This window comes from Falco punctatus (assembly GCF_963210335.1).
Source record: "Falco punctatus genome assembly, chromosome: 13".
In the NCBI taxonomy this organism is placed as follows: domain Eukaryota; kingdom Metazoa; phylum Chordata; class Aves; order Falconiformes; family Falconidae; genus Falco; species Falco punctatus.
Window position 1 is genome coordinate 6,797,253 of NC_137593.1, and position 27,143 is coordinate 6,824,395.

General features: G+C 39.5%; 1 protein-coding gene across 1 annotated transcript in view; it reads right to left on the minus strand.

Moving 5' to 3' along the window:
• Window positions 1–27,143, minus strand: part of SPATA16 (spermatogenesis associated 16) — a 91,081-nt gene that overhangs the window by 47,890 nt on the left and 16,048 nt on the right. Inside the window, exons 2-3 of the mRNA XM_080408968.1 lie at window positions 15,665–15,825; window positions 4,087–4,176 (exon numbers count right to left, since the gene is read on the minus strand). Coding sequence (XP_080265094.1) covers window positions 4,087–4,176; window positions 15,665–15,825 — 251 coding nt within the window. The remainder of the gene's footprint in view (window positions 1–4,086; window positions 4,177–15,664; window positions 15,826–27,143) is intronic.

Sequence of the window (27,143 nt, forward strand, 5' to 3'; positions counted from 1 at the left end):
AGCCTGACTAAAAGGAGACGCAAACCTGAACTCTGACAGAGGGCTGAAGTTTACTGCTTGCAGACTTGGTTTGCTTTTCAGTGGATGGGATTACCTAGACTATGAACTTTTTTTTTTTTTTTTTTAAATAAGAATGTCAAAAAGCTGAGTCAGCCATACCACAGCTATTAAGATCCTAAAACTTCTTCCTCCTTGAAGATTGCTCACCCCTACTCTGTGCAGTCAGATGAATATGAGTTGTTTGTTCTGGCAGAGGGACAGACAGTCTGTTTTCCCCTACATGTATACAACAATTTCAAGTCACTAGTGTTCTAGCTGGTGATAAAAGAGCTATCTTAAGCTTTTCACAGAACACAGTGACACTGTTAAATCAGCACAGCATTTTGATTAGCAGAAAGATGAGAGCTATACAGCTTAATGAGAAAAAGGGGCCAAATCCCTTCTGTACTTAAAACCCCAGTTTCAGAGCAAATAGGTGGCTACATTTTTCTATAAGTCATGAATTTTCACCTTACTACTGATTCAAGGCTATTCAGTGTCAGCAACAGTCTGAACTATTTGAATAAAGAAGAAAAATTGCTTTCATGCCTTATTGCTCATCTGGTCAGGCCTTCTCCTGCAGATGCGTAACAGGCAGCTGTGGGGCCACAGCCCGTGGACTTAGTGACTTGAAGGACACATAGGCTCTGGTAACTCTTTGTTCAGGAGCTTTGAGGTTCATCCTTGGGTGCATGTTCCTTTTCTAGCATTCCTGTCCTTGAAAGAAGGGGCCAGTGGTTTGCCTGTTCTGTCCTTGAAGATAACGTGGACCTCTGAGGTTTTTCTGTGGCTTACACATCCCCTTGCACATAGGTGTCCCTTATCTCCTTCTTCCCTAAGTAGCAGTCCTTATATTGCCAGGAAGGTTCATTTCTCCTTGGCCTCCTCCAAGAACATTTTCTCAGTTTTGGGACAGAATTGAGCCCAGGACTCTTTCCTGAACTTTCCATTCTGGTTATTAAGTGGTGTTTTGATCAGCTGTGACTGTGTGTCCTTTGGCTGGGTACTAGTAGTAGGTGCTGTTGGAGGCTGCTCCTAAGACTAACACCCAAAACTTCTTGGTAACTTCCGGACTAAATGTATACAAAATGCATTTATGTCCATTTGTTCAAGGGCCAAGATGGTCTTTCAACTGAAATAGGTTTTCTCCCTCGAGGTTTAAATCTTTACTCTGTTTGTCAAGAGCAGTCTTCTAACATCAGAGATACCAATAGAGGAGAAATATATTTACTAGCTGTCGTCTTAGTGAAAGTGGTTGCAGCACTTTGGAATTCATCGTCTGTGACCCCACAGGGGTGTTTCTAGGATTGCTTTACAATGCCAAATGGCCTTAGGCTGCACTCCACGTGGTGGCATCTTATCTGAGTGCTATCCCAAAGGAACCACTATGCAGCTGACAGAATTCAGAAGTGATGCAGATATGCCCATATCTAAGTCCTTACATTAATGCAGGCATCCTTGTATTTAGACTGCTTCATATATTTATCCTCTACTAGTAAAAATTACACACAGAGGAACTTAAGCTTAAATTACAGTTGACCCCACTCTAACCTATGACTTTCTCTGAACCTAAGAATACTGTCTGGCATGTCCTCAGAGACGAAATCTTAGGGGATCTTGGCTTGACAGGTAGGCAGAGTTAAATGTCATTACCCATGCTGCTTGTGCCGAGTAGAACTGTTCACAACCAGCCACTCCTGCCTGCAAACCCATGCAGTGTTTGGGGTGTATTTAATGAACTATGCGATAACTTAAAAATCACGTGAGAGGGTGGGAAGGCAAGGGATACTTAAAGGCAGAAAAAGGAGTAGTGTGACCTTGTTCTCATGCAAAAAGCAAGCAGCAATAAATGACAGCTTATGCTAGCAAAAACCAAGTTTGTATTTCCAGAAACTGCAACTGAATATCTGTATGCCATGGTCTGTCTGTAATGAGCAGAGTACATTATGCACCATTAGTGGGGTTTGACTAGGACCAGTGACTCCAGTGAGATGAAGGAAGTAGTGCTAAGCTTAGTTTAACACAATCTGCAGAAGCAGCTCTGCACAGTTGCTATAACACTATGTTAAACTAGGCTAAACTCGGAATACTGCTATAGTCACTGCTTTTGGAACCACTCTGGATTCAGTCTGTCAGAATGTTCCTCTCCTTTACAAAATACATAATCTCATTTAAAATCATCTAGTTTCCTGAAAGCTACTCAACGTGGGGAAAAAAGCTGACAGAGTTCCCTCTTGCCTGCTGATGTAGTAAACTTACTGATTGCTTATCTGCAGTAACACCAACTGCATTTATTTTTTTACTTATTTTTTAAATCATATTTATGAATACCACCTTGGTTCATACTGTCTTCTCAAATATAGGCATTTATACGTATTGCTTCTTAGGAAAGTGTTGTGTTTTGTGTGTTGTGTGTGTGTTTTTTTTTTTTTTTTAGCTTTTATTGTTGTGTGTTATTTTAAAAAAATCTTTGACTTGACTTCAAGGAGAAATCCCTCCTTCTCCCCCTGCCCCCTCAGCACTCCAAACAATTCCCTTTGTAATATTTCATCTGTTGGGATATTAGTGAATTTTTGGGTTTGAAAGTAGCCTGGGCAGGATTTTGCACCCGTCACAAGCAACATACTCTCCTAACACAGCTGTAAAATATCTGGCTGATCAGTGAACCTCAACTGTTGATGATTCAGTAGATGACAATTTCTCTCTGAATCAACACCCCAACAAGATTTTTTTTAAGAAGAGACGGTTATCAGTGAGATAAAACCAGAGATCTAGGAACTGTCACAACACTTCATTGTCTTTCAACAAAATGTTTCACTTTCATAATTTCAGAGTGTTTTGTTTGAAAAATAACCTGTGCTTGTTTTGGGTTTTTTTTTTTTTTTTTTTAAAAAAAAAAAGGTGTCGGTGGGTTTACGGTCCAGTAAAGTATTCCAGGTTTATCTGAAATCCTGTTTCTAAAGAAACCGGGAAAAACTGTTTCCTTGTTTTGAGGAACAGATTTTTTCTCCTTTCCTGACGTGTGAAAGCTAGTGGAGATTACTTTGACATAATCAGAATGTGTGTCCCGAAGAAAGAAAAGTGCTTGTCCTGTTTTTTTTGGCTGAAGTCAGCACAGAAAATTGAAGTTCATCTTACCAAAATCCTCTCTGCAACTCTGCTTGTCTGCTTGGGTAAAGTAGTCTTCTACTCCCTGTACAAACAGCTTTGCTGCTATTTTAGTAGCTTCAGAGCTCTACCACTAACATCCATCTTAAATGATGAGCAAAGTGACCCTTTCAGTCTCTTGCCTAATTTGCACTGACTGTTCTGCCGTTAGTTAGCTAATGATTTGTGAAATATTTTGTGATATACCTTGTGGTCTTCAGCTGAACAGTCCTCTGTAAGTGTCTAATGCTAGTAGTAATGGTGATACAAGCCAAGTCACCATTGCATTTCCTCATGCATTTCTTTCATTTAAGCACGTTAAGTGGTTAAAAACTTCTGCTGCACGTTGAAACTTTTATATTTTGGCAGTGTTAATGCAAGCATACAAGCAAAGCCTCCTCTTGCAGGCTTTCTTCCCACCAGCATTTCCCGTTCACGCCAGCAATCTCATCAGCTGCATGCAGGCTAACTTTTGCAGCATACCACAGTGTACCCTGAGATCTTGAAATTCCACCCCCCACCCCCCCCCCCCTCCACTCAGAGCACACCTGAGTTTCTGCCCAGTGTTATAGGGGAGCCAGGGGCTGGAAGATGTTGTATGCATGTAGCTTTTGCTCCAGTGCAGCCTGGGACCTGATCAGTGCTCACCCCTGTGCCTGAGAATGAGTAAATGCTCCTACATGCATTAACCTAACTGCAACTAGTGACTTAATTGGTATTATTCATGTTACGTCAACTGGGAGGATTGTAGCTCTGCTGCATGTGAAATCATATACACAAAGCCAATGCAAAGCTCTTGCTGATTTTGGAAAAGCCTGGGTATAAGATGATATCTCTACTACTGAGAGCTGGAATGAAAGATGTAGAGAAACCATTAGAGAGCCACGAGCAGCGGAGTACCTTGTAGCTTCAGAGTATCTCTTTAAGCACCTAAACACAGCAGCTTGGCGCAGGTGATTCCGGAAATAAGCTGGGTTCAGGATAATACTCCTTTAAAAAATAAGAGGGACAGACAAGTTAGATTTCTATTTCTTAAATCTTTAAAGGCTGCTAATAACCAAACTGTAAGACACGTACTGTATATGTCTATTCTATACAACTCAACACTGTATGTCTCAATCGTAATATGAACTCTCACTTTTTCTCTCCTGATAGCTGTGAAATATGAACAACCATTATTAAAATTTTTATTGAGGCTATATCATAAAGGCAGTTTCATTAGGGTTTTGTGTGTTGTTCTAGAAAAATGTTCCTGTGATAATATTGCATATTGCCATTAGCTTGTAGATAATATAAGCAAAAATGGTACAGTACTTCCTGTTTACCTCTAGCTCCACAAACATGAGTGTCAGTTGTCTGACCCATCTGTGTGGAAAAACTGTGCATCTAGAATGTATTTTAATGTTAAACTTGGAAGATTTTGAAATACTTCTGTACAAGTGATAGGTTCTATGCAGACGTTGGCACGGGTTTTTTGACCCTTGCAATTCCAGGTGTAATAAATTATAGGCTGTCAGTCAATATCAGAAAAAGATGGAAGGGTAAAAATAGCGTAAGCTAAGCAGTTAGATTGGCAGGCAGGGTGGCCTTCTGATGTGAGCAGGGGGAGGACAAGAGTGAGAGCTCTTTCTACATCCAATTACTTTCCACTTGTGAAATCTCCAACAAGTGACTGTTTTCTCTGGTCAGCACCTCTCCCAGTGCTTGGAGAAAAGGTACATATAGCGTGTTCTAGGATGAAAAGTTTAATACCTATCACTATGTACATGTTTTATAAAGTATTTAATGGTAGCTTATGACATCAAAGAAGAGATTTAACACTGTGTTCTATTACAAAGAAAAGTTGTAAACTGGCTTTTGGTTTCCTCATTGAAAACTTTGAATATCATGTTAGCGTTAAAAACTACTGCTTTTGTGATTTCAGTCTACTAAAACCCACAGAACTAATCCTCTTCATAACCAAATCATTTATTAAAGTTATTAACAGTCTTGAAACTATGACATAAATATATATCTAAGCATATATAAATTCACACTTATGGAAACACCCAGTGCACTTTTAGACCAATAACCAATCATATCAATAACTGTCTTTTCTGTATGTCTGTGGTCTTCAGAAGGAGCTTTCAAAAGAAGTTAAAAACTGAAAGCATCTCCAAGATGCTGTAGACTTGTGAATCAAGTTAGCTGTGTGGACACTTCCTCCAGGGTGTACAGAAGAAGACCTAAATATCTGAATGTTTACATGTACGCTTGCAAGTAATTAGATATGTAAGGAGTGGACCAGTAGATCAGAGAAGCTAATGTTGATATTGTAGGCCATTGGGGCTTTTATTTCAGACTAGGCTTAGCCTGTCCCCTTAAACAAGATGTCCCTATGCATGTTGCCCAAAGCTATCTAAGGTCAGCTGTTGGTTTGGATTCCAGTGCTTTCATTAGGTGCTACTTGTATTTTGTGCACACCTTGTGCAGAAGGTGTGGGTAGCTTTCTCTGGCAATCTAGTTTGTGAGTGCCAAAACTGGTCTGTGAGCAACCTAGGTGCAGAAAAAGGAAAAAAAATATGTGTAAAGTGCATCATAAGCTTACTGTTGTGCTAAACCAAAATGCTAAGGTAGATGCAGCCAGAGACATTTCTGTTCTGGCACAGTAAAGCTTTACTCTGTATGATCAGAGTCACTCTGTGCTCTGGAAGTGCAGCTCTGCTGAAGTCCTTCCTAAGGTGGCATAGGAACTAGGAAGCATCTCAGAACTATGCTTTCCCAGTCCAACATTTGAAAAAATGCTCATAAAACTGCACCGAGAGAAAACGTTACCCTGCAGGAACTACCTCTCTGGGAAGGTATAGAGGGAAAATCAGTGACAAATGATACCATGGGACTTAAGGCATTACTGGAGGAATTGCAGACCTTAGAGACTGGGGGCACATCTAAATACTGAGCTAAAATACAATGCACAAAACAGCATAGAATGTTAAAGTTTAGTTGCTTTTAATGAGGGGAATGAATAACCTCTATCAGTAATGAAATAAGAATGCCAACAGCAAACACTGCAGTTCTCAGCCAAACTCAGATCAGAAGTTTAGACAATAGCAATTTTCACCAAAACTTAATTTAACCAAAACAGAATCATCAAAATACCAAATAATGTCAGCATTTGATGATTTGACCAAAACATTAATACCTTAAGTAGATGACAACTGCTACTTCTGCAAGCTGTTTTAAAGGAGATTATTGCTGCTGTAAACTGTAGTCAACAGTCGATAATAGTAATATTGATTCCACGCACCCCCCCCAAGTTATTGCTGCTACTGCAGCCATGCAATAGCACTATGAGGGGAAAAGAATTAAAAAATCAATAATTCCCTGATAGTTAGCAACACGTTTTCTGTAAGTCTTTGAGCGGGATGTGCTGTGATCAGCTTATAATAAATATAGAACTGTAGCAGTTTTTCACAGAATTAGATATCAGCTCTCCATTTTCCGCCTTGGTTTTTTTTTTTTTTTTTTTTTGCTAGTCTCAAAAAGATCAACCGCTGCTCTCGATCTATATACTGAAAAAATATTATATCACACCCTAGTACCTTGAGCAAACATCAGAAAGCTACCTTTGACTCCTGACAGTTTGGTTTGATGTTGCTAGGCTCTCTGTAGCCTATACAGCAGAAATTATTTCTAGTGTATTACTACTCTACCCAAAAGTAGCCCTTTGCTAGCAGCTCCAGTTTAGTAGTCTTTGTGCAGAACAGTGCTAATTTAATACCAGTTGTGCACAAAAATTGTGCAGAGCTACCCCTTTGGCTTTTAATTCTGACTCGGATGTGTTTCAGGTGCTTTTAGTGAAAAGGAAAAAGCTACTGAATGAAAATAGGAAGCAAAGGAATCATGCACACAAAGGTTAAGAGGAAAACCCTAATTCAAGGAAGTTCTTCAAATTGGAGCAGATGGGGGACCCATCTGGCCAGGCAGAAATGTGCCAGGCTATGCATACTGAGAACAAGTCCATGCTCCAAGATACACCTCTAGCCATGAGCAGTCTTGATACTAGGCTGGTTAATCCAGTAATTAATTAGGAGGGATGCATTTCAAGAGGGAAGCTCGGAAGAAGAGTTAGCAAAGGAAGAAGGTGGTGGACACACTGGCTGCGGCCCGGTCGGGACAATTGCTGTATGTGGTGATTTGTGCCATGAACAGAAGCATCAGTCCTTTGGTCTTTTTACTCTTATGCCTCTCATGGGAGCTTCAGGTAGCAAAGTACTTTCGACAGGAAATGTCTGAAAATGGATAGCTCTTATTTCGCACAGAGAGAACTTCTAATCCGCAAAACTGCAAATAAAGTCACTACATCTGAAGATTAAAACTTGTGTTCTTGCCAGGTTTTGCCCTCATCTGTCAAATGACTAGGCTAAAGTAAACTTGAAATAGATTTTCATTTATTTTTCATCTTCACTGTAATCCAAAGACTGCCCTGTTAAAAGCCTTTCGTAAATCATTTGGTCAGTTTTTCTCAACAAAACAGTCCTTAAGTAATGCTGTATATCAGCCTCTTTTTTGACATTTTCATTTTTTCATCTTGACATCTTCTCTTAAAAATAATTCAGTGTTTGTCCTATTATCTTTTTTCAAACCATGAGGAGGAGAGAAGGCGGCATCAACTCTCTCCCCATCATAGCAGTTGGAGTATGCAAATCAAAGACTCATGCATTGGTCTGTGGTTTGCTCAGCAAGTTTTTCCTTCGGTCTTACTGCCTGGTGTCAAGAAAACAGGTGTGGCAAGGAACTTGGATTGCTACATCAAAACTGGCTGCTAGAAATCACATTGCTTCTTCTCAAAGGTGCATATTATCTATCAAATTCCTCCCCAAATGCAACTGGGGTTTAACTCTAATCTGACTGACATGAAAAAGTGCCTCTGCTGCTATCCACCACATCATTCGTGTTTGGTCTTTATAGGCCAAGAAAAAGTCAATGAGATGATTCTATAGATAAAACAAGTGAAAAAATACACTTTGTGTCTAAAATAAATGAACTAATTTTTCTTGCTAGTACTGTTGAGTAAAAGCAAGTTTGTAGAGGTGCATGCAGTTATTTCTTTAGAGTAGCAGAAGCTTGGTTTTTTCTTAGTTGTCTATGCTTTCCTGCAATAAATACACTGTGGTCTACTGGACAAATGCATTTTAATAGTAAATGATAATTGACTTTTGGAGAGGAATTTGTGGTTTATCAGCAGTAAAATTTCAGTGCTAAAGCAGTATGTGTCTCTCTAAAGAGAAATGTAAAGCTAGCATGGGTCGGTATGGCAGTGCTGTGCTGGCATATCCAGGTGTTGCTGATACTGAGCAGTGACTGTCTGAATGTAGTCACTGAGGTGTTTTTCATCACTATATTAAATACAATGTCATTGCAAGTAATGTGTCAACTAGCATTCAACAGAGCCATGAATTCACTTGCTGTAGACTAATACAGTACTTTTATCTTCAGTGAATACTGTCAGTCAGTGCAGCTGATGACCCAGCCCCAATATGCTTGCAGATGAACCTGACAAATCCTGTACAATTACAATGAACCTCAACTTTCTTCTTTTTCCTTGTTTCATCTCTATGGCAGGTAGCTTATTATCTGCAGTGTCGTCCTGGTCTTACACCTGTTTGAGTCTGCTGTGTTCTGTTCTGCGATCCCAAGGACGAGTTTAAGAGTTCAGGTCTATTATAGGCAGTCAGATTCCTGAAACTCAGGTTCCCTGTGGTAGCCAGGAATCCACCCTATCATATTTTCCTGCAATTTGCATGTGCAGCTATGTTATGATTTTAAGTTTTATTTGAGAAGCTCATGGTGGTACGTTTAATTGCAGCCAACTTTGTATTCTAAACCACTTCTCCTCCCAGTGCTGTTGTCGGGAACTAAGAGGGATGTGTCTTCGACACACAAAAGCTTGCAGGCTTCCTTGCACTGTGTGAGAGTTTACCAAAGCTGATATCCTGAAGAGGAAAAAAACCCTTCCTGTTGCAACAAGCTGGTGGAAATATTTGGTAGGCTTGTGAAAGCAGGAATGCAGAAGTACTTTCTCCCAGAGGGCAAGAGTGCGATGGTTTCAGTGCTAGTGGACATTACTAATTAAAAGGAAAAAGGAAGTGTCTGTGGTGAGGAGAGCCACCTAAAGGGACAGGTGAGGGAGGTAAGGCCTTTCTCCTGAGCATGGTTCTAGTCTCTTGGTGGCTGGGCAGGTTCAGACCCATCAGTTCATGGGAACTTTTCTTTCTAGTGTCACCAAATGCCTGGATGTGGCTGTGCCCACCTGCCCTGTGCTTGGGTACCTTTTTCCCCTGCATAAGTGCTGTGGTCGCTGAAGGAAGGAGCACCCTTCCCTCTCTACCCTGGCTAGTCCTTTTAAAGAAGCGACATGCAAAATTTGATAATGGCTGTGTTAGAGAAAAAAGCTGGAGGATGAAGAGGCCAGCACCACTTGGAAGCTGTAGCTAGAAGAGCAGTCATACCCAATACTGCTTATCAAGGTAAATTTGGCAGACTCCAGGATGGGTCTTTCTGGTATCTGATAAATGTTAGGAATCCCTTCCAATATAGTAGTCATCACTGAACCAAACAAACAGCCACAAAGAAGGCAGAAGAGCTTCTACCAAGCTTAGATGCATCAAGGAACAGGACCAAATCCTCTTACACTGAAGAACACCTGACTTGTCTTTGGACTGCTGTTGGACTTTTTGGACTTGCAGTTGGGCCACCAATCAGAAATAAATGTGGTTATGGCATCTATGGGCGAGGACCTTCAGTAAAAAGAAAAAGCCATCTCATGAGGCTTTCGTATCTAAACACACGGGAAAGGAGGGAAGAAATGTGTGTTCCCAAAAAAGGTTTCACACAACGCCTTTTCTCTGTCAGTAAAGTGAAATATAACTGCCATGCTAAAAGGTTTTGCAGCAGCAATTTGCTTTGAATTGCAAGCATAAGATAAATGTGCTATACAGGTCTTGATTCCTCAGCTGTGAAGGTGGTAAAAAGGAGAATGTTCTCCCGTCCAGAACAAAAAGATATTTAGAAAGATCTTGTTTCAAAGCTTCCAAAACATCTTAACACAAATGGAGATACTCTGCATTCCCTGTCTTGTCTGCATAATGTAGTGCCCCCTCACTTTCCAGCTGTACAAGCATCACTTTCTTGACCACCAAGTTTTCTGATGCCATTAGGACTGCTGTCATGTATCACAGTTCAATGTTGCTGGACTTCTCCTTCTGCAAGGAACCGTACTTCTTCCAGGGCTTCGCTCCCCCTGCCCTCCCCTCCAAAATAAGCCTTTCCTTAATAGGATCCCACCACACATTGCGTAGATAAATGTTTTTGCAATGTAGCTTTGGACCTCAATGGAGTCTCAGCCCATAAAGTAGGAACTATGTCACTGATACACAAATCTGGAAATAATGTATGAATCAGAGTTGAGAATCAGAATCCAGAGAAAATGTTTCTCGTTTAAAAAGTAATAAAAAGTTGTAGTACATAAAAATATTTGAAATGCTGTGTGAGAAGGAATCATTTTTTAAGAGTGCTTCTGGTTTATATTATGCAGAGCATCTCAATGGAATTGCTTTGTATTAATAATATCTCATCTATTATGTATATTGCAATGTGCCTAACAATTGCTGAAGTAATTAGGTGCTGCTAATTTTTCTTTTTCTTTTCCTCTCCTTTTCTGAGGAGGTAAAGAGATTAGAAGAGTAGTTAGAGCCAAGTATACATTACACTACAGACTTCCCACAGATTAGCAGCATCAGCCATTATGTTGTTTTTCTACTTCTACCTAAAAATCTATGCTCTTGAGCTCTTCTTCTGTCCCCATTTTAATGCCCACTGTCTGCACTGTATTATAGCATCATTGCATTATTTATTTTTGATTATTTAATATTTAATTAGAATCCCATTCTTCAACTTACTTTAATATAGTCCTGTTTTAAAAGGTGCAAAATCAGGAAGCTAGGGAATGGAGAAGTAGCTGAATATTGAATTTTTAGTTTGAAAGTTCTGAATTAATCTGGATTAAAGAGTTCTGATTTACCCTGTCTATAATAAGCTGTTTTGAGATACTTTTTTTTCTGACAGATATTGCATAAAGCTTGATCATTAATAATTATTTTAGGCCTTTTGTAAGTGTTTGAAAAGTCACTGGAAAATGCAGAGGATTTAGAAGTAAATCTCTGAAGCTTCAGCTGTTTTAGATTTTTTTCCCCCACTATGTCTCCATAAGAGATTCCCTCTGTTAAGTCATCACTAAAGCAATCGTGTACTACTTAACAGAGGTGCTATTTTCTACTTCATGTGTCTCCCTATGAATTGTGCAAGAGGCATTAGAGAGCCCTGCCTTCCACGGAACACATAAAAAGGCATAGCAGAAAAAGCTTTACAGATTTATTACATTCTCTATGCATTGCCTTTCTGGGAGGGAGGGAGGGAGTTGGCAGCAGGTCATGCTGCAGAGCGGAGTCTGCAAGGACACAGGAAAATCTTTGCTAACCCCAAAGATTTTGAATAGCTCTGTACGGCATTCCTTACTATCATGAACGTATTTTTCAGGCATTACTTAGAGATAATGTTAAAGAAGCATGCCACGATGTCTGATTCCTCTTCCTGCCCTCAGGTCTAAAATTTTCAGATTGTGAGAAGGAGGGCAGGGATGCTGCGGGAGGAGGCAGGTTGCAAACATCACTGCAGATGGCACTTCCCAACACACCCGCCACCACCAGCTGTGGTCTTCCTATGGCATGACAGCAGTCCCATTGGGAAGGGGTGTGACTGTTCATGGGTGGTGGGCAGGCGTGTTCCCCTGCTGAGGAGTTTATTTCCAGAGGAGTCTTAAGGCACCAGCAGCCATACTACCCCTGGGCAGGGACTGATCAAAAGTAGGCAGAAATGAAATAAAATGCTTTTTGTTGCTTGCTGCCAGGTAGGTGACATTAACTTCTATCATGTTTTCTAGTGCTTGATCCATGTACAGGATCTTTATGAATGGCAGTCCATGTTTAGGCAAGTGAATCAAGCCATGTGTCTGTCATTCTTCAACTCGTGTGTGCCATGAGGATCACAGCAGCTGAGGAAGTGTAAATACAGCAGTAAAAAGTGTATTTCTGGTAAAAAGGTTCTTTGTTGTTTTCCCATGTGCAAACAGCAAGTCACATGGTGTCAATGCAGATTTATTTTAGCTTGCTTGGATGAAAAAAGCAAAATAACAAAGAAACTGTAAGGGGACATAGTCTTATCCAGAAAGTAGTGCATATTATGTTTTGAAGGATCCTCTATTTTCAATTGTCAGGGAGTTCACCATTGCTCACTCTGATTTCAAACAAGACTGAATCTTACCAGTTGCCAAGCTGTGTATGTGATACACTGTGGGTTGTCTTTCCACACACAACTGCAGCTTTATGGATTGCTCTGTTGAGCCTGGCCCTCTGAAGAGCAGGCTTAAGTGGGGGACTGCTCTGCTGATATGCTATGCTCTGCTTCAAGATTATTTTCTTCTGGGGCAAAAATTTAACCACTGACATTATTAGGCTGAGCAACATAAGGCCTAAATACTAATCTGAGGTTTCTTAGTCAGTTCTTGACTTCTCAGACCTTCACTGTTTTGCCATCTGCTATAATTGAAAATTGCCTTCTGCAACCAAAGGGAAAATCTAATTTCTCAGCAAGCCATATGGGGTTATTAAGATCATTAAACCCTGGTATGCCATAATGCCTGGGCCAAAAGGACCACAGGGCATGTAAATATTGTGTGATTCATTTTATAGCTTCAGACTGCAAGTTAGGAATTATTTTGACGGCTATCTTATCATGAAAAGTGGTGGTCAAGTAGGTTACTGCAGATGTTGCTTGGTGAGGTCGATCCATGGCACGTTTGTTCAGAGCTGTGATGGATGAGAAGTGGTTTTAATAGCACTTGATCACAAAGGGTAAATCTTTTGTATCAGTCTGACAAATGATCAGAACCCAGCCAGTGTCCTCAATTGTGCCAGTAATGCTAAAGGCAGCCTTAAATTTTGATATTAAAAAATCCCAGAGAATACAATTTGCACTTTTCAGGAGGACCCAGACTTGGCTTCTCATACAGGATCTAAAGCTGATGGTATAAATTGTACTCTCTTTCCTTTCTTAAGAATGGGATAGCTATTCCCCTGCAGACGCCTGTTCTGGAACGCTTTAAAACTGAGCTGCTGGAATTTTTCTCTATTTCTCTCGTTGTGATATTTTGTAAGACTTCTTCCTAGCAAAACCCACTTTTATATATTTGATACAACTATCTGTGAGAATATTAAAGCTGATTTTTGGCTAATAAGGCTCAGAAATGAATGCAGAAGCTGTGAAATTTACATGAAATTAAAGTATAGTTCAGTAAATGCAAATAAATGCAGAAATGAATATTTTAATTTGGATTCACAATTAATGCCAAAGGATTACCAGCAAACCATTACAATGTGGTGATGACATAAAAACTCAGTGGGAATAAAAATTCTACATGCATTAGTTAACTGATGGCAGTAAGCTATTTTTAGTGGGAGAGCTCAGACTAATTTATTTGTTCTTTTTGAAAAAATATAGCTATTAATTGTATTTCATGTTTTGTCTTTATGTTAATTATGTCTCAGAATATTTTTTTTGCTGGTATACTGTTGTATTAGTTCCTGCATTTTACAATGTGACAACGATGGTCAGTAGATTTATTACCATTTGGGAAGTTATTAAACAGGCATTACTGATTGCCACTTTTCTTCGTACTATGTAACTAGAGAAGTTAAGAACAAATTGTTAAAATTATACACAAGAAAGAAAAATGAAGAATTTTTCCCTCCTTTGGTTTTCCATTGATCTCAGTCTGCATTTATTTTCTTTGTAGGTCATGGGTTTCTCTAGGTCATGTTTTCTGTTTTAAGACAATTGAAACCAAAGTATGTCTGAATAGGTTTAAGTTTCTGTAGCACTTGAGTCAATGTATCTTACTATGTTGAAATCAGGATAATTTAAAGGAGATAAACAAAAGTATTTCCCGTTCTAGTTGTCTTTGTACTGCCCAAATAGCTTCCTTTATTTTAGTGTTCTCAGAAATCACAGAATAAAAGAGCAATCATGAACATTTTTCCAAAAGTTGGGAGTCTAGTTAAACTTTATATATATATAATTTTTTTTTCCCCATTTCTAACATGGTCCTAAAGAAGCCATGAAAAAATGTGGTTGGTTTTTAGTTTGCATGAGGAGTGCATTTTTTGGGGGTTGTTTGTTTGTTTGTTTGTTTGGCTGTTGTTCAGGGTTTTTTTGGGGCGGGGGTTAACAGGAATTGCACAGTCTTCACCACCTCTTATGCTTTGGCTTACCTACCAGAATACTCCACCTGAAAGGAATACAGATTGTGTCCCTGCTAAATGTGCCCTGGGAGTGCACCTAATGTCCTCTAACCTCTCATGGGCATTTAGGCTGTCCACCCAGCATGGTACTTGGAACTGGTCTGAAGGATGCACCCTTCCAGTGTGTGTAGGCTCCAGGCAGGCATAGCTTTACAGACACAAAATACTTGGGAAAGGGGTGGGGATGTGTAGGGATGGGAGACGAAGACATCATTAAGCCAGGATTCTCAGTTTCTGTGCCTCTGTGTGTAGCTAAATGAACCTGCTGCCATGATGGCATCGCATTTCAATACCCACACATTATTCTTCAGCACTGTCTCCTGTGCATTAGGCATAAGCATGTGCTGTCTCTTTTGTTGTAACTACTTTTTTTGTAGTTATGTTCATCTGAGATGATTGTATGAAAAAATCCTCACCCTGCACTAATTGCAGTGTCTATCTTAATGTATCTCATACAAGGGAAAAAAATGAACTGAGACCTCAATAATGAAGTGTTTCTGGCAGGATGTGCATGCGCTTAACAGAAACTATCATTATGCCTGAACACTAATTAAAGGCAGCACAAACCCAGCAAAATCCTAACTCATCTGAAACTAGTGGGAACTTCGTCTCCACTATGTACAAGTTTTGTTTCTGGCTTCTCTGCTGGTGGTACTGGTCTTTGACGTGCGCTCACGAGGAATTATGTAATGAAAATAATTTGAAGCAATCCCTGACCTAATCTGGCTTGGAAAAGGTCAAGAACTCATAATATCGTTACTGTCATATAAGGATGAGCTTGTTTATATTTGTCTAGCTTCAGTCCTAAGGGTGCCCTGAACGATGTATGTGACTCGTCTGCAGTATCCTTACTTACTGCATTGTCAAAGCAGTAAATGTACACATGCCTATTGTGGCTTCATGTCACAAATTTTGCCAAATTGGTCAAACCTAAACATCACTGCCATGTATAAGTTGTGTTTTATTGATTCATCTTTTCTCTTTCTTAGACCGATTCTTCCTGAGCAGGATTTATCATAGTCTTTGTTTAATATTTTTGTTTCAGTGTTAGCAGTGTGTCTAATCAATATTTTTTTTTTTACCTGTGTGAATGGTTCAGAGCATCATCAGGTTTGCTCAGTTTTAAGTAGCAGATTACAAGCTTTGTCTCAATGAAACTGGCAATACTGGAAATATCTTCAAAAGATGACTCAAAGGGATTTTCTGTAGCACCACCTTCACTGCAAATCTGTAGAAGAAACAAAAATATTATTTACTGATGTTATAATACACATTTTGTTAGGTAGAAATGCTTTTTGTGATGGATAAAAGGAGAAAACAGAATATATTTTACTTAGAAGTCAGACTTTAACTAAAGTTAGCACTAAAAATAATGAGTACAAATACATGTGAACATAATATAAAATGCTGTGTTATCTTCCCAAATGGGATAGCCAGGGGAGCAGATAATAAGCTAATAACTAAAAAACACTGTTAGGAAAGAAACTGTATTTCCCTCCATTTTCAAAAATAAAAGTTTAACTTTAGGCTCCCAAAATCCGTGGCTGTCTTCAGACTGAGGTTGAAAGGAGGAGTCTCAGACAGCTATTTACTTATTTCAGTCAGCCAGTGGTGACCTCTGCCTTAGGCTCTGCTGCCTTTGTCCCATGGCTAGGAAAGCAGAGAGTGATACAAGGCAAGGAAACCAGAAATTCTCCTCCTTGTTTAATGGGAGGACTTGTCCTTCCAGAAAACTGCTATAGAAAGTAAAAAGAATGAGATCAACCCTCTTTCCCATCTTCTTGAGCTGTATAGAATTTAGCAGAAAGATCATATTTTCTGTTTTTTTTAAAAAAGTACTCTTTTTCTGGATAGATGAGCTGCCTGCTGTTCATCGCAGCCAGTGACTTTCTCATTAAATAATGTTCTGTTTAATAATGTGCATCATTAGAATTATATAACCCACAACTCCTTAAAGTTTCAAAGAGTCCTCAGCACTGGCTGATCTGTGATACTGGGCAGGACCACCTCCAGTCCTCAAATCTTTGTTTTATTAATCTACAGGCAACCTCATTTTGTAATGCCCAAGAGCAGTAAAAATTGGCTTTTAGTTCTTAAGAAAATTCAACTGTAACAAATAGATTAAGTCTAAGAGCCTTGTCTTTAAGGACAATAACTGTATGGTGCTACTAATGAAAATGCAATTGAATGTCCTTTGCTTGGATAAACATCCCTAACAGGATTGTTTAGTGTGCAGTGATTTCATCTGACTACGTTACTTCACTGCGAATCAGCTTTAAAAGTAGATTTCCAATGAAGATTAACAAATTAATATTTATCTAGGCTGTGTGCTTAAACTCTTGGATCACCTTGAGATGAGTGCCAAGGACCTTAAGTCACTGATCTGCAACTGCAGCCTCACGTGGATGAAAGCAGCCTCTGCTTTAAATGGGCTATAACCCAGGGACTCTCACTTGAGTCCAGTTTTGCCAGTTGCCAAAACTTTGAAATGGAGGGAGGAGGATCTGGACTGTTGTCTAGCTCCTTATCGCTAATGGGTTTAGTTATGTTAATTAGTTTCTTGTGCCTACGTGGTTAAAATCCGGTGGTTGATCTTTAGGAGATGCAATGTCAACTCAGCAGTTTGAGATCTCTTTAGAAGATTAAATCTGTCAAGAAAAAAGCTCTTCTATATATGCATCTTTCTTCCGGAGTGTGATACTTAAAAGTAAGGATTATAGACCTGCATCCGCACTTAGCACCTGCAAAGCTAACCCTATCTTTAAGATTTTTGTGCATTGGTTAGAGATCAGTTCAATTCTTTACAGACAAGAAGAGTCATTCAAGGAAGTGTCCCCCTAGTTCAGGTGTGATAAACACTTTTTTTCTTTCACATCCTTTCTCTGCTGAGCAAAGCTACATGGTGTATATAATAACAGACATAGATTTAGGAATTTCTATCATCCTGTTATCAGTACAAGTTATAAATCAGAGAATTCATCACTTTTAACTTTGCTCATGGTACCGTATATATCTGCTGAAGTGTCTCTATGGATAAGACATGCTATATGTAGCTAAAAGACCCAGAGAATTATGTTCACATCAGTGAACATAAAAGTATCATCAAGTTTTTCTGTAATAACACTTTTCAGCTGAATTGGCCATGCTGTGACCTCTGTTAAATTTATAGGAAGAGAGATCTGAGGCCACTCCCTGGACTTTCAACTTCCTGAATGATTGTGAGAAGAAAAGAATCTTAGAGGCATCCCTTCAGTATAAAGTGCTGCAATTCAGAGTTTCCTCGAGTCTTACTGCTGATGTGGAGTTATGTTTAGACCTGTGTAACCCATCAGTTATCTTTGACAAAAACCAGGACATGAGTCTCTGTAAACCATATTTGAACAGATAAGGATTCAGAAAACACGTTGAAATGCAGTGAAGATTGGATTCTGCCAGGTCTTCTCTAAGACATCTTGGAGTGAGAGTTCAAAGAAACAAATAACACTATCTTTAATCTCACAAAATCAGAGTAATATTTTAAAGGAATGTGCCTGTGTTTCAGACCATCTAGGCTGTACAATTCTTGTATTCAAACTCTTGCCTGATTTTTGTGCAGTGTTTCTGCAGTGGATCAATTCCTTTGAGATAGACCCCTCCATACCAGTTCCGTACAAACAGCAGCAACATGCACCGAAAATAAGATTCAACTTAAGTTTACAGAAATGGCGATGAATATACAAAATAAGCCCTAATGTCTCGTATTAGTGAGATGCATAATTAAAGGTACTCACTGGTGTAAGGGACTTTTTTGGTAGCAATATGGACACCACCAGGAAAGGTTTCTATTGGGTGAACCATGTCAGCACAGCCTGAAAAGCACATCGTTGTTTCCCAAGCTGTGATGATGATAACCTTTTGTGGGTGTGTTTCAATACTCTTTTGTGTATTTTGCTGGCCTTTCCAATAAAAGGATTTGGCTATGCAGCAGGAGAAGGGCTTGCGTTGCTCTGTCTGCCACTGAATACTGAGTCTGAGCATTTCTGGGGGGTGAGGTGAAGACAGTGCCAGAAAGCACCTGAGAAACATCATCTGGGAAAGTTCCCCGGGGGAGTTGTTAGGCAGGAAGGAGAAAGCAAGCTGGGATTTTACAGCACAGGTGGGGATGTGGAGAAGAGTTACAGAAAGACTCACATCTGAGTTTCAAAGGGGAACAGAAAAAGGAGAATTTCCTAGGGATCCAAAGGAGTTTCTGTAGCTACAGATTGTTGTAACTTTGGGAAGCCCTGCTGGACTGAGAGCAAGGGAGGAAGAAAGGCTGTGCCATACAAAGACATAATAAGCAGGGAGGAGATTTGTTTGCAATTTTCATGTTTCACCTGCAGAACTGAGTTATCTTTATCTTTCTGTAGTCTGCAGTCCAATAACACTACCTTTGAAGGTCAAAAGAGCTGTTGGTGTTTTTGGAGTGCTTTAAGTAAAAGGTAAGCACAGCTCCATCTCACTCCTCTGCATACCTGATGGTCTTGTCACAACAACATTCAAATATGGATGTGGGCTGAGGCAGTTACGTTTTGTATCATTGAGGGTTTCCTTTCCCAGAGCTACGTTACAGAATTTTACTTTAATTCCAAACTGGGAAATTTGGGGGTACACCTTATCTAAGACTTCGGTGACCTTTTGGTCTGCAGAAATATTGTCAATATCTTAAAGGTTATAGAGGCTATGAAACTGAAGCAAACAACTTAAACATTTGAAGCTTTACAGCCAATCTGGGGTTAAAAACCTGCAATGTACCATTTTATGTCCCTTACTATAGCTAGCAAATCTAACAGTATTTTTTACTTTCAGACCTAGTCTACCTGAGAGTACTTTTGTCATACATATGATTTTTTTTCTCAGAGATAATATTTATTTAAGAAAATCCTGCCAAAGGATATTTATATTTTCACAGGGGCCCTTGTTGCAACTGGAGGCCATCGTGCAGGTTTTGTGTACGTGCATCCTTAGAACACTGCTGAGTTATCTCATTCAAAGAGTTACCAAGCACGTAAAGGAAATGTAAGGAACAAAAGCATTACCTGCAATTTTTGTGTTAGTGGTGAACTGACACTGATTATGTTATACTTCCACTGATAAGGGAGGTTTCTCTTGCAACGTGTAGAACCCTATAAATATATTGCTGCAACCACAGTCGTATAAATGCTTGTGATAAAGTACTTTGTCAAAGGTCACAGAACAAGTCTGTGACACTGTGAACTTAGCATAGATCTTGTTGTGGTATTAAGGCTTTAATTTTGGCAGTAGCATGCAAAGCAATTTTATGAATAGGACCTCCCAGGCATTAGCTTATAAGAAAGAGAGGAAAAGAACCTCCCAGACCCACCACGGTTTTGGTAAAAGACCAGAGGAAATGCTGATCATTAAGATAGCTTCCTAGTTAGCATGTGTGTAATTTGGAAGAATAAAATTAGAGCTCTGGTGATCTGAAACATCAGAGATGTTGTCACTGAAAACAAGGTGAAAGGGTCAGATGCAAGAATCTGGCAATGGTAACAGTTTACTGGTCACCAGTATAGGTTTGGTATGCGTTAAATTCAGGAAAGTGAATTTAAAGAAGGTGATGCCTAATAGATATCCATCTACGTGTGTGTATATATATACGTATTTGATAGCAAATTTAGATTGGGAAAACAAGTAAATTTGGTGAAATGGCATGTGGCAATGAGATCTTTTGGAAACTTCCACGAGATCACTTGTGCTTTCCTCTAACAGCCTGAAAGGGGTAAGAGTTAGTCTGAATATAGCAATAACCTGCTACCCTGCTGGAGCCGATTGCTTTGCTTTCTCTCTCTCTCTTTTTGTTTTGTTTTGGCACTTGTTGTTGTTAGCAGAGGAATGTCTGTTTTAAAGATAACTTTGTGGTTTTCCCTGGAGTGATTTTTAGAGTGGCTAATCAGAGGAACAAACCTGAAAAGGCAAGAAATATTTAATTAGTGCCTTTTGTTCTGACTAGCCAACAGTCCTAACCAGATGCCTTCACTTCAGAGCCATCCAAGTAATCAGCCTGGTAATGTCACTGCATTGCACATCAGGCACCTGGCAGGTTGAACACTAACTGCATCCCAGAAAATGTCTGCTAAGGAAGGCTACGTCTGAAAATAACTTTCAAAACCTGATAGCGAGCCTCTTACAGGGCTGAAAACAAACTGCTTTTTATATATTGCACTGTAATCTAGTCCTTATAATGATTAGGCACTAGCAAAAATACTGCAGGAAACCAGCATAACAAAGAAGCAGTTAATGGCTCTTTTGTCTCAGTGGGAAGGGGAAAAAAAAAGTCAGTATGAAGAATAAAAAGAGAGGATTTTTATCTCGATGATATGACTTCATGCAGCATAACTTTTCAGCTTCTCTTCAAAGTCATACTGACATCTTGGTATGCAATTTCAGTCAGCAGAGCAGGAATTGTATATAAAACCTCTGTCTTTATTGTTAATGAGATTTGTGTAAATAACTTGCTAGAAAACATATTGAAAATATATAATTCACCACTAAATATGAACGCAGATGTCAGGTAAGAACTAAATTTATGAGGCTTCCTGCGATGTGCTCTGCAATGGATAATTCAAATAATGTGTACGTATGATTTTTTTGGCATATAGCTGCTCTGTGCAGAGTTAGCACTGAATTCTGTAATAGTAATGTGTGTGCAGGGCACATTTGCTGTCTTGGGCATATTACTGCATACACAGTACTGGCCGAGAGCTAAATATACCTCAGATATATGAATTTATGAGATATGATCCCTATTTCTGTTCGGAAAACCACTGTTTGCTAGAAAGGCATGGATCTGGTGAGTTTTTGACTTTACCAGATAAGCTTATAGACTGCTTGCCCTCACCATGTGGTCTGGTGTGGCATCCAGCCTGCTCTCCTCACATTGCCGTTGGGTCTGTCTTAAGCCTCGTCTATGTCTAGTTTAAAATTCCTTCAGCTACAACCAGCCTTTTTTTGCAGGAACCAGAGGTACTTGGAAGGGGTTTGGTGACCAGGTGGGGCAGATTGTTAGCCTAAATTAAAAACTAAATTTTATCCTCCCCAGAGGCTTACAGATTTTGCATATCTGTCACTGTTTTGCCTTTTTTTTTGGAGACGAGCTCTCTGCAAAAGTGAAAGTTCAAGTGCACACCAAATACAGAGGATATAGCATTTTAGTTTGTGCTCATTTTGAGGTGGATGATGCTTTATAAAAATAAACTTGACGTGAATCTTTTCCCTCCCACAGAAGCTAATGATGTTTCCTGCAGCACTCGTAAGCCTAAGTCATTCCTATTTCTTGGCCCAACTTCAGATAAAGGCTTTACCTTCCCCCAGTGCAGACTTAGGGGTCTTTCTCATATTGTTTTGGAATGCTTTGGAAGCATTAAATCAGGAACAAAGGTTTTAGGAAAATATCAATTTGACTTCAGTTTAATCTGTGCTGCGTGTTAAATCTGTGCCTCTCATTACCAATCCTTATTTTACGGAGTGTTCCTGTTATCAGTACTGCCAGGGTGGGAGGAGTACTTACAGAAGCAAAAAAACCCCACCAACCAACCCCAAAGCTCTCTAATGAAACATATATAGTGGAATCAATATACTACTATAGTTTCTGAGGAACTTCATATCTGTACAGCATACTGAAATCTTCTTTATAGATTACCTTTGTAATACAAAAATTGTCAGTCCTTTACTGTGACTCCATCCAGGATCAAACCGAGGATGGTGTAAATACTCCATGTGAAAACCAAACAATCAGTCCAAAGTCAAAACCAATACCAGTACCTTTTCTGGATAGGATTGTAATTCAAACTGCCTATTGGACTTTGAAGCAGGAGCATCAGTCTGTTGGTAGTGCTCGCAGGAGGAGCTGGCCAAAATGAATGTTTTTTTGGAGGCAACTGTCAGCTGGTGTGATGTGACTATATTGTAGCAAGATTTTGAGAGCTGTCATGATTGCTTGGAAAAAGCAATATAATTCCAGGCCAACTAATTTAATCCCTTTGATGCCAAGAGATTTGCTACTGCTAAGTCCAAACACAGAGATATTCACTTGCACTTTTATTAAGGCAAAGTATGTGAAAGGTTCACTCCATTTTGATGGACAAGATTATTATGGAGAAAGCAATAATTTGCTGAAACCTTATTTCCATGCCATTTCTGGATATGACATTAAAGTTAGCTGCAAGGCCCACTCTCTCCTCTCTTCCGACCTCAGGATGGTGCTGATTTAGTAAACTCCACCCAGACTAGTCTCAACAGTATTGTCAGCATTAGAAACGCAGCACATATCCATGCCTCAGGTATAAACAGAAATAAAGCTCTTCCCTAAAGTAACCTAACTAGAATTCATTCCCCCTCTACTTTTTATTGTTTGGTTCACCTCTGTAAAGCTTTTCAGCATTTATATTCATTTTACACTGTCAAAAGCTGAACAGAAGTAAGATAACAAATGGTTCTGGTAGCAGCTGTCACCACCTACTGTCTGTGTATGCCTGTGTGAATCTCTAAATGGAAATAAAGCACTTTAATAACACATTTTCTCTAAACTGTCCTCATGGATAAAGTTCCTCTCAAATCAGTCCATGAACAGTTTCCAATTCGGTGCCCACTTCAGCCTGCATCTCTGTCTCTCCTCTGCAGAGTCTGTGTAGGTATGCAGCAGTATGATTTAAAGACATTTCAGATAGAAAATACTTGAACAGCACACCTTCTGTGGCTGCCGCACGCCTGCATTAGCTGCTTTTGGTGTTTGAGCCTTCTTCTAGCTTGCCTAGTTTTCTTGCTAGAAATTAAGCTGATTGCCCATTGCATTTTTGTACTGTGCTGGTTCTAGTCAGGAAGTGCCCGGAGCCACAAATTAAACATGAATTGCTCTCCTGTTCCTGTATGATACCTTCCAGGAGCAGATGGTAGCTGGGAGGATAAATACCTCCAATTTCTTAAGGCCCTGAACGTAAAAGAAAATCCACTTTGAGATGAGCTCCAAGGCGCTGCTTTACATTGAGAGAGGTGAGGTAGCATCATGCCTTTGTGTCTATCTGTCACTGGGTATCACAGTGCCTGCCATACATGTGGGGAGCTGTGGGTTCAGACACCTAAAGATTTTTAGCTGCCCAGCTGGATCCAGCCAGCAGTGACGTGCCCTGAGCTATGTATCATGTTGAGCAGAAGTCTGAGCCCATGTCTTTCAAGACAGGCTAGTGTCTTCTCCAAGGCTGTCCTGAGTTCCCCCCCCTCTACCCCCTGCCTTTTTTTTTCGTTGTTGTACCTACTGAGGAATCTACTACACAAACCTTACAATCACTGAGAAACAGGCAAAACAAAATGTGGTTTGCATGTGTTTAGGGCAGTGAGACTTTTGATTATAAGTGACAAGTGGTGGGTGATTAATTTTAATCAAATAGACTACTTATCATTTACAAAGTATGGAGAAAATATTTGGTACTTTTAAGCACCTGTCACCTCCAGGTAAATAATTCAATAGCATTTGATAAAGCCAATTAGAGTTAATTAGAAAATGATTGATCTGCTTTGGCACCAGAATGATTGGAAAATATGGCCTGTCCTTTCCAGAATGGGGATTTTGCTCTTGTACACACATGAGAGGAAATATATTGTTTTATGGTCAACACGTGGTATTCCTTTGAGGAAAAAAGTACTTTGTAAGCGAGATATGTAACAGCAGTTCAGGCAAGAAGAACAGGGGCACGAATCCTTATAGACAAATAGCTGTGCAGTTCCTCAGCTTTATTTCTTGGTGATGGGCATGCTGGAAATGTCTAGAAGATTAATAGATTCAAATTCAGTGATCAAAAAATGGGAGTATGTCCAAATGGATCATTATAACAGATTCCCACTCTATCCCACAAGCCAGATTTGAGCCATCTGTAAGCTTCATATTCCTGGTCTAAAATCTTCTGCAGCCATAAAAGACAATAAGTATCAGTAGAAAAAAAAAAAAATCAATTTCTTGGCTTTGCAGACTAAAAATATAGTGATGGGACTATAGGGAAAGAAAAACTGCTGATTATCAGGGCTTTTTTTTTTTTTTTTAAAGCAAGTTAAATGAGTAGGCTGTATTTAGGAAACTACTTTGTTGTTAGAAGTTAAAAGAATATTTCTAGAAAGTAAAGTCAGCATCTCACACTCAGGCTTTGGGGGATCATTGACTGTCACCTCTGATGTTCTCTGTCCAAGACCCAGTGCACTCCTAGGAAGCTTCTAGAGGACCTGTGCTGATGATAAGGATATATAATTTATGAATCTGAATTTTAGCTCCAGAAAGTTGGTGTGGAAAATGAATATTTAGCCTTTCATATGCTCTCCCTTGAGGAATTTCATAATGTTAAACTGTCTAGTCCTTGTGCAGCTCTTCTTGGTGAGAGGGTATAGGGAAAATGCTATAAAATCCTGCTTCCTAGCCCTTTCATTCCAGTGGATGACCAGGACTCCATGCTCTATAAAGCAAAGGATTACACATTGTTATACCTTGATGACTTCTTGGATCTTAAGACCCACCTGCAAAAAGAGAATGTTGGGGGAGGAAGGGTGGGCAGAAACGTGGCTGTGCCCTAGTCTTCCTGCAGCAGCTAGCACTGTTCCAATGGTCACAGCAGGGAGCACATCCAAAGATCTCAATCCCTCAGTGCTTCCAGGACCGCCCTGCAGCAGTGCCCCTAAGACAGCTGCCTGTGCTTTTCTAATGTGCTTTACCTGTGGAAGGACTACTTAAGATGGACCTCTTCACACGGGTATTTATATAGGAAATGCTAGGTATTTTGCTTCTTGTGTTATGAAATCGATGGAAGCTTGGTTGAACCATGCTGCCTAACTATATGGGTATGTAATTATATCCACAGGGCACCGGTGCCACAGCCACTTTCGAAATGCTAGCTTTCTGCAGATATTGTTGCCTGGAAGAGGCGTGTGGTCTTGACAAAGCCTTCTCTGCAAGCAGTGAATCACAAGGCAATGAGCCACAGGAAAGGTTAATGTAAAAACTCAAGGTGCGCAAAAAAAGATGGCACTAATGTTTATCTCCCTGCCATAGGAATGGTGCCCATAATAGCCATCTGTGGAACATGGAGATATTCCAGCTTGTGGAAGGCACCACAACAGCACTCTGGTGAATTAATCACATGCTGTTTGAGGCCTTCACCTTACATGTGGGATGCATTTCGTGTCTCTCAGATGTTCTGTGCCGAAAGCTGTGTGCCGAGATACTGTGGACTTCTTTCTGTGCACAGCAGTCATGAACCTTTCTCATTTATTTTTTAATCACAGGGGAGGATTATTTTCAGAACAACAGGGTCTGAAATTTAAATTTATGCAAGTTTTAAACAGGCTGATGTTTCTGAAGTCTTTTATGCTGTCTGATATTAGGAGATTAGTTTGAGACAAGATCTTTTGATCCTCATAAAGGTTTAATGTTATTTTGTAACTAAGCTGTTAATAATTGGCTAGAGATTTTATAGATATACGTGTATGGTTTCCACTGAGGTTTTTAGCTAAAGAGTGATTTCTCATATTTTCATATCTCAGTCCAGATGTTCAAGTCCTATTTCCCTACATTCCAACAGATGGATGCCAAAAATTTAGGGAAATTTACAGTGTTTCTCAGTGTACTATATATAATATACTGAGCTAGGAGATAGAAGAGTAAAGACTATTGCCCCAATTTCTGCAGCTATTTCCCTCACTACCAACAGAAAGTACTTAATTCTTAAGCTCTAATGGTGAGAGTTCTCCAAGGAAACATTATTTTTTCCTCTCCCAGGCCCACTATAACACAGCTGACTAATGTTAAGTCCCTCCTGGTTAATTTAATGGTAGCTAAATAGTGCAGAAATAGTGAGAAGCCACTGATTCTTCTGAAAACATTGCCTTCCTGATGTCTGCAGTAATCAGCAGTATGCTGTCCAACATGTAAAAGTCTCTAAATTAAACACGCATTTCAATTTTCCTTTATGACTAAAATTTTCCTTTTAAAAAAAAATGCAAGAATTTCAGTGTTAAACTTTCAGAACTGCCTGTTGTTTGCATATATGAAAAACAGCATGATCTAATGAATGATAATATAGCACGGACATACAGGTGGATCTAGAAAATACATTTTGGCTTAAATAAGAGCCACGAAATGTATAATATTTGCAATACATAAGGTAGCACTAACATTAGTGATACTACTCAAATTCAGCACTATGCACACACTTTTCTGGATCAGAATCTCTAGCTCAAAATGCTGCAATGTCAGACTAAAGCCTTAATTTCTTTAAATCAGAAAAATGACTGTAAACATTTTGCACCAGAAACCACAACTTTGAATTTTCTGACCTTTGAGCTTATTGCATATCGTGTCTCAGCACCCAAGTGAAATGCAGACAAATTTTTATTTCCTCAAAAAGCAATGGGCAAACCTACCACAGTTCCCATCTCAGCAGCTTAAGCTTGCCAGTTTTCTCTGCACCATCTCCAAACAGTCTGTATCCAAACAAATAGGCAAATTTGAGATGACTCAAAGAAACCCAGCAAAAGTGATAC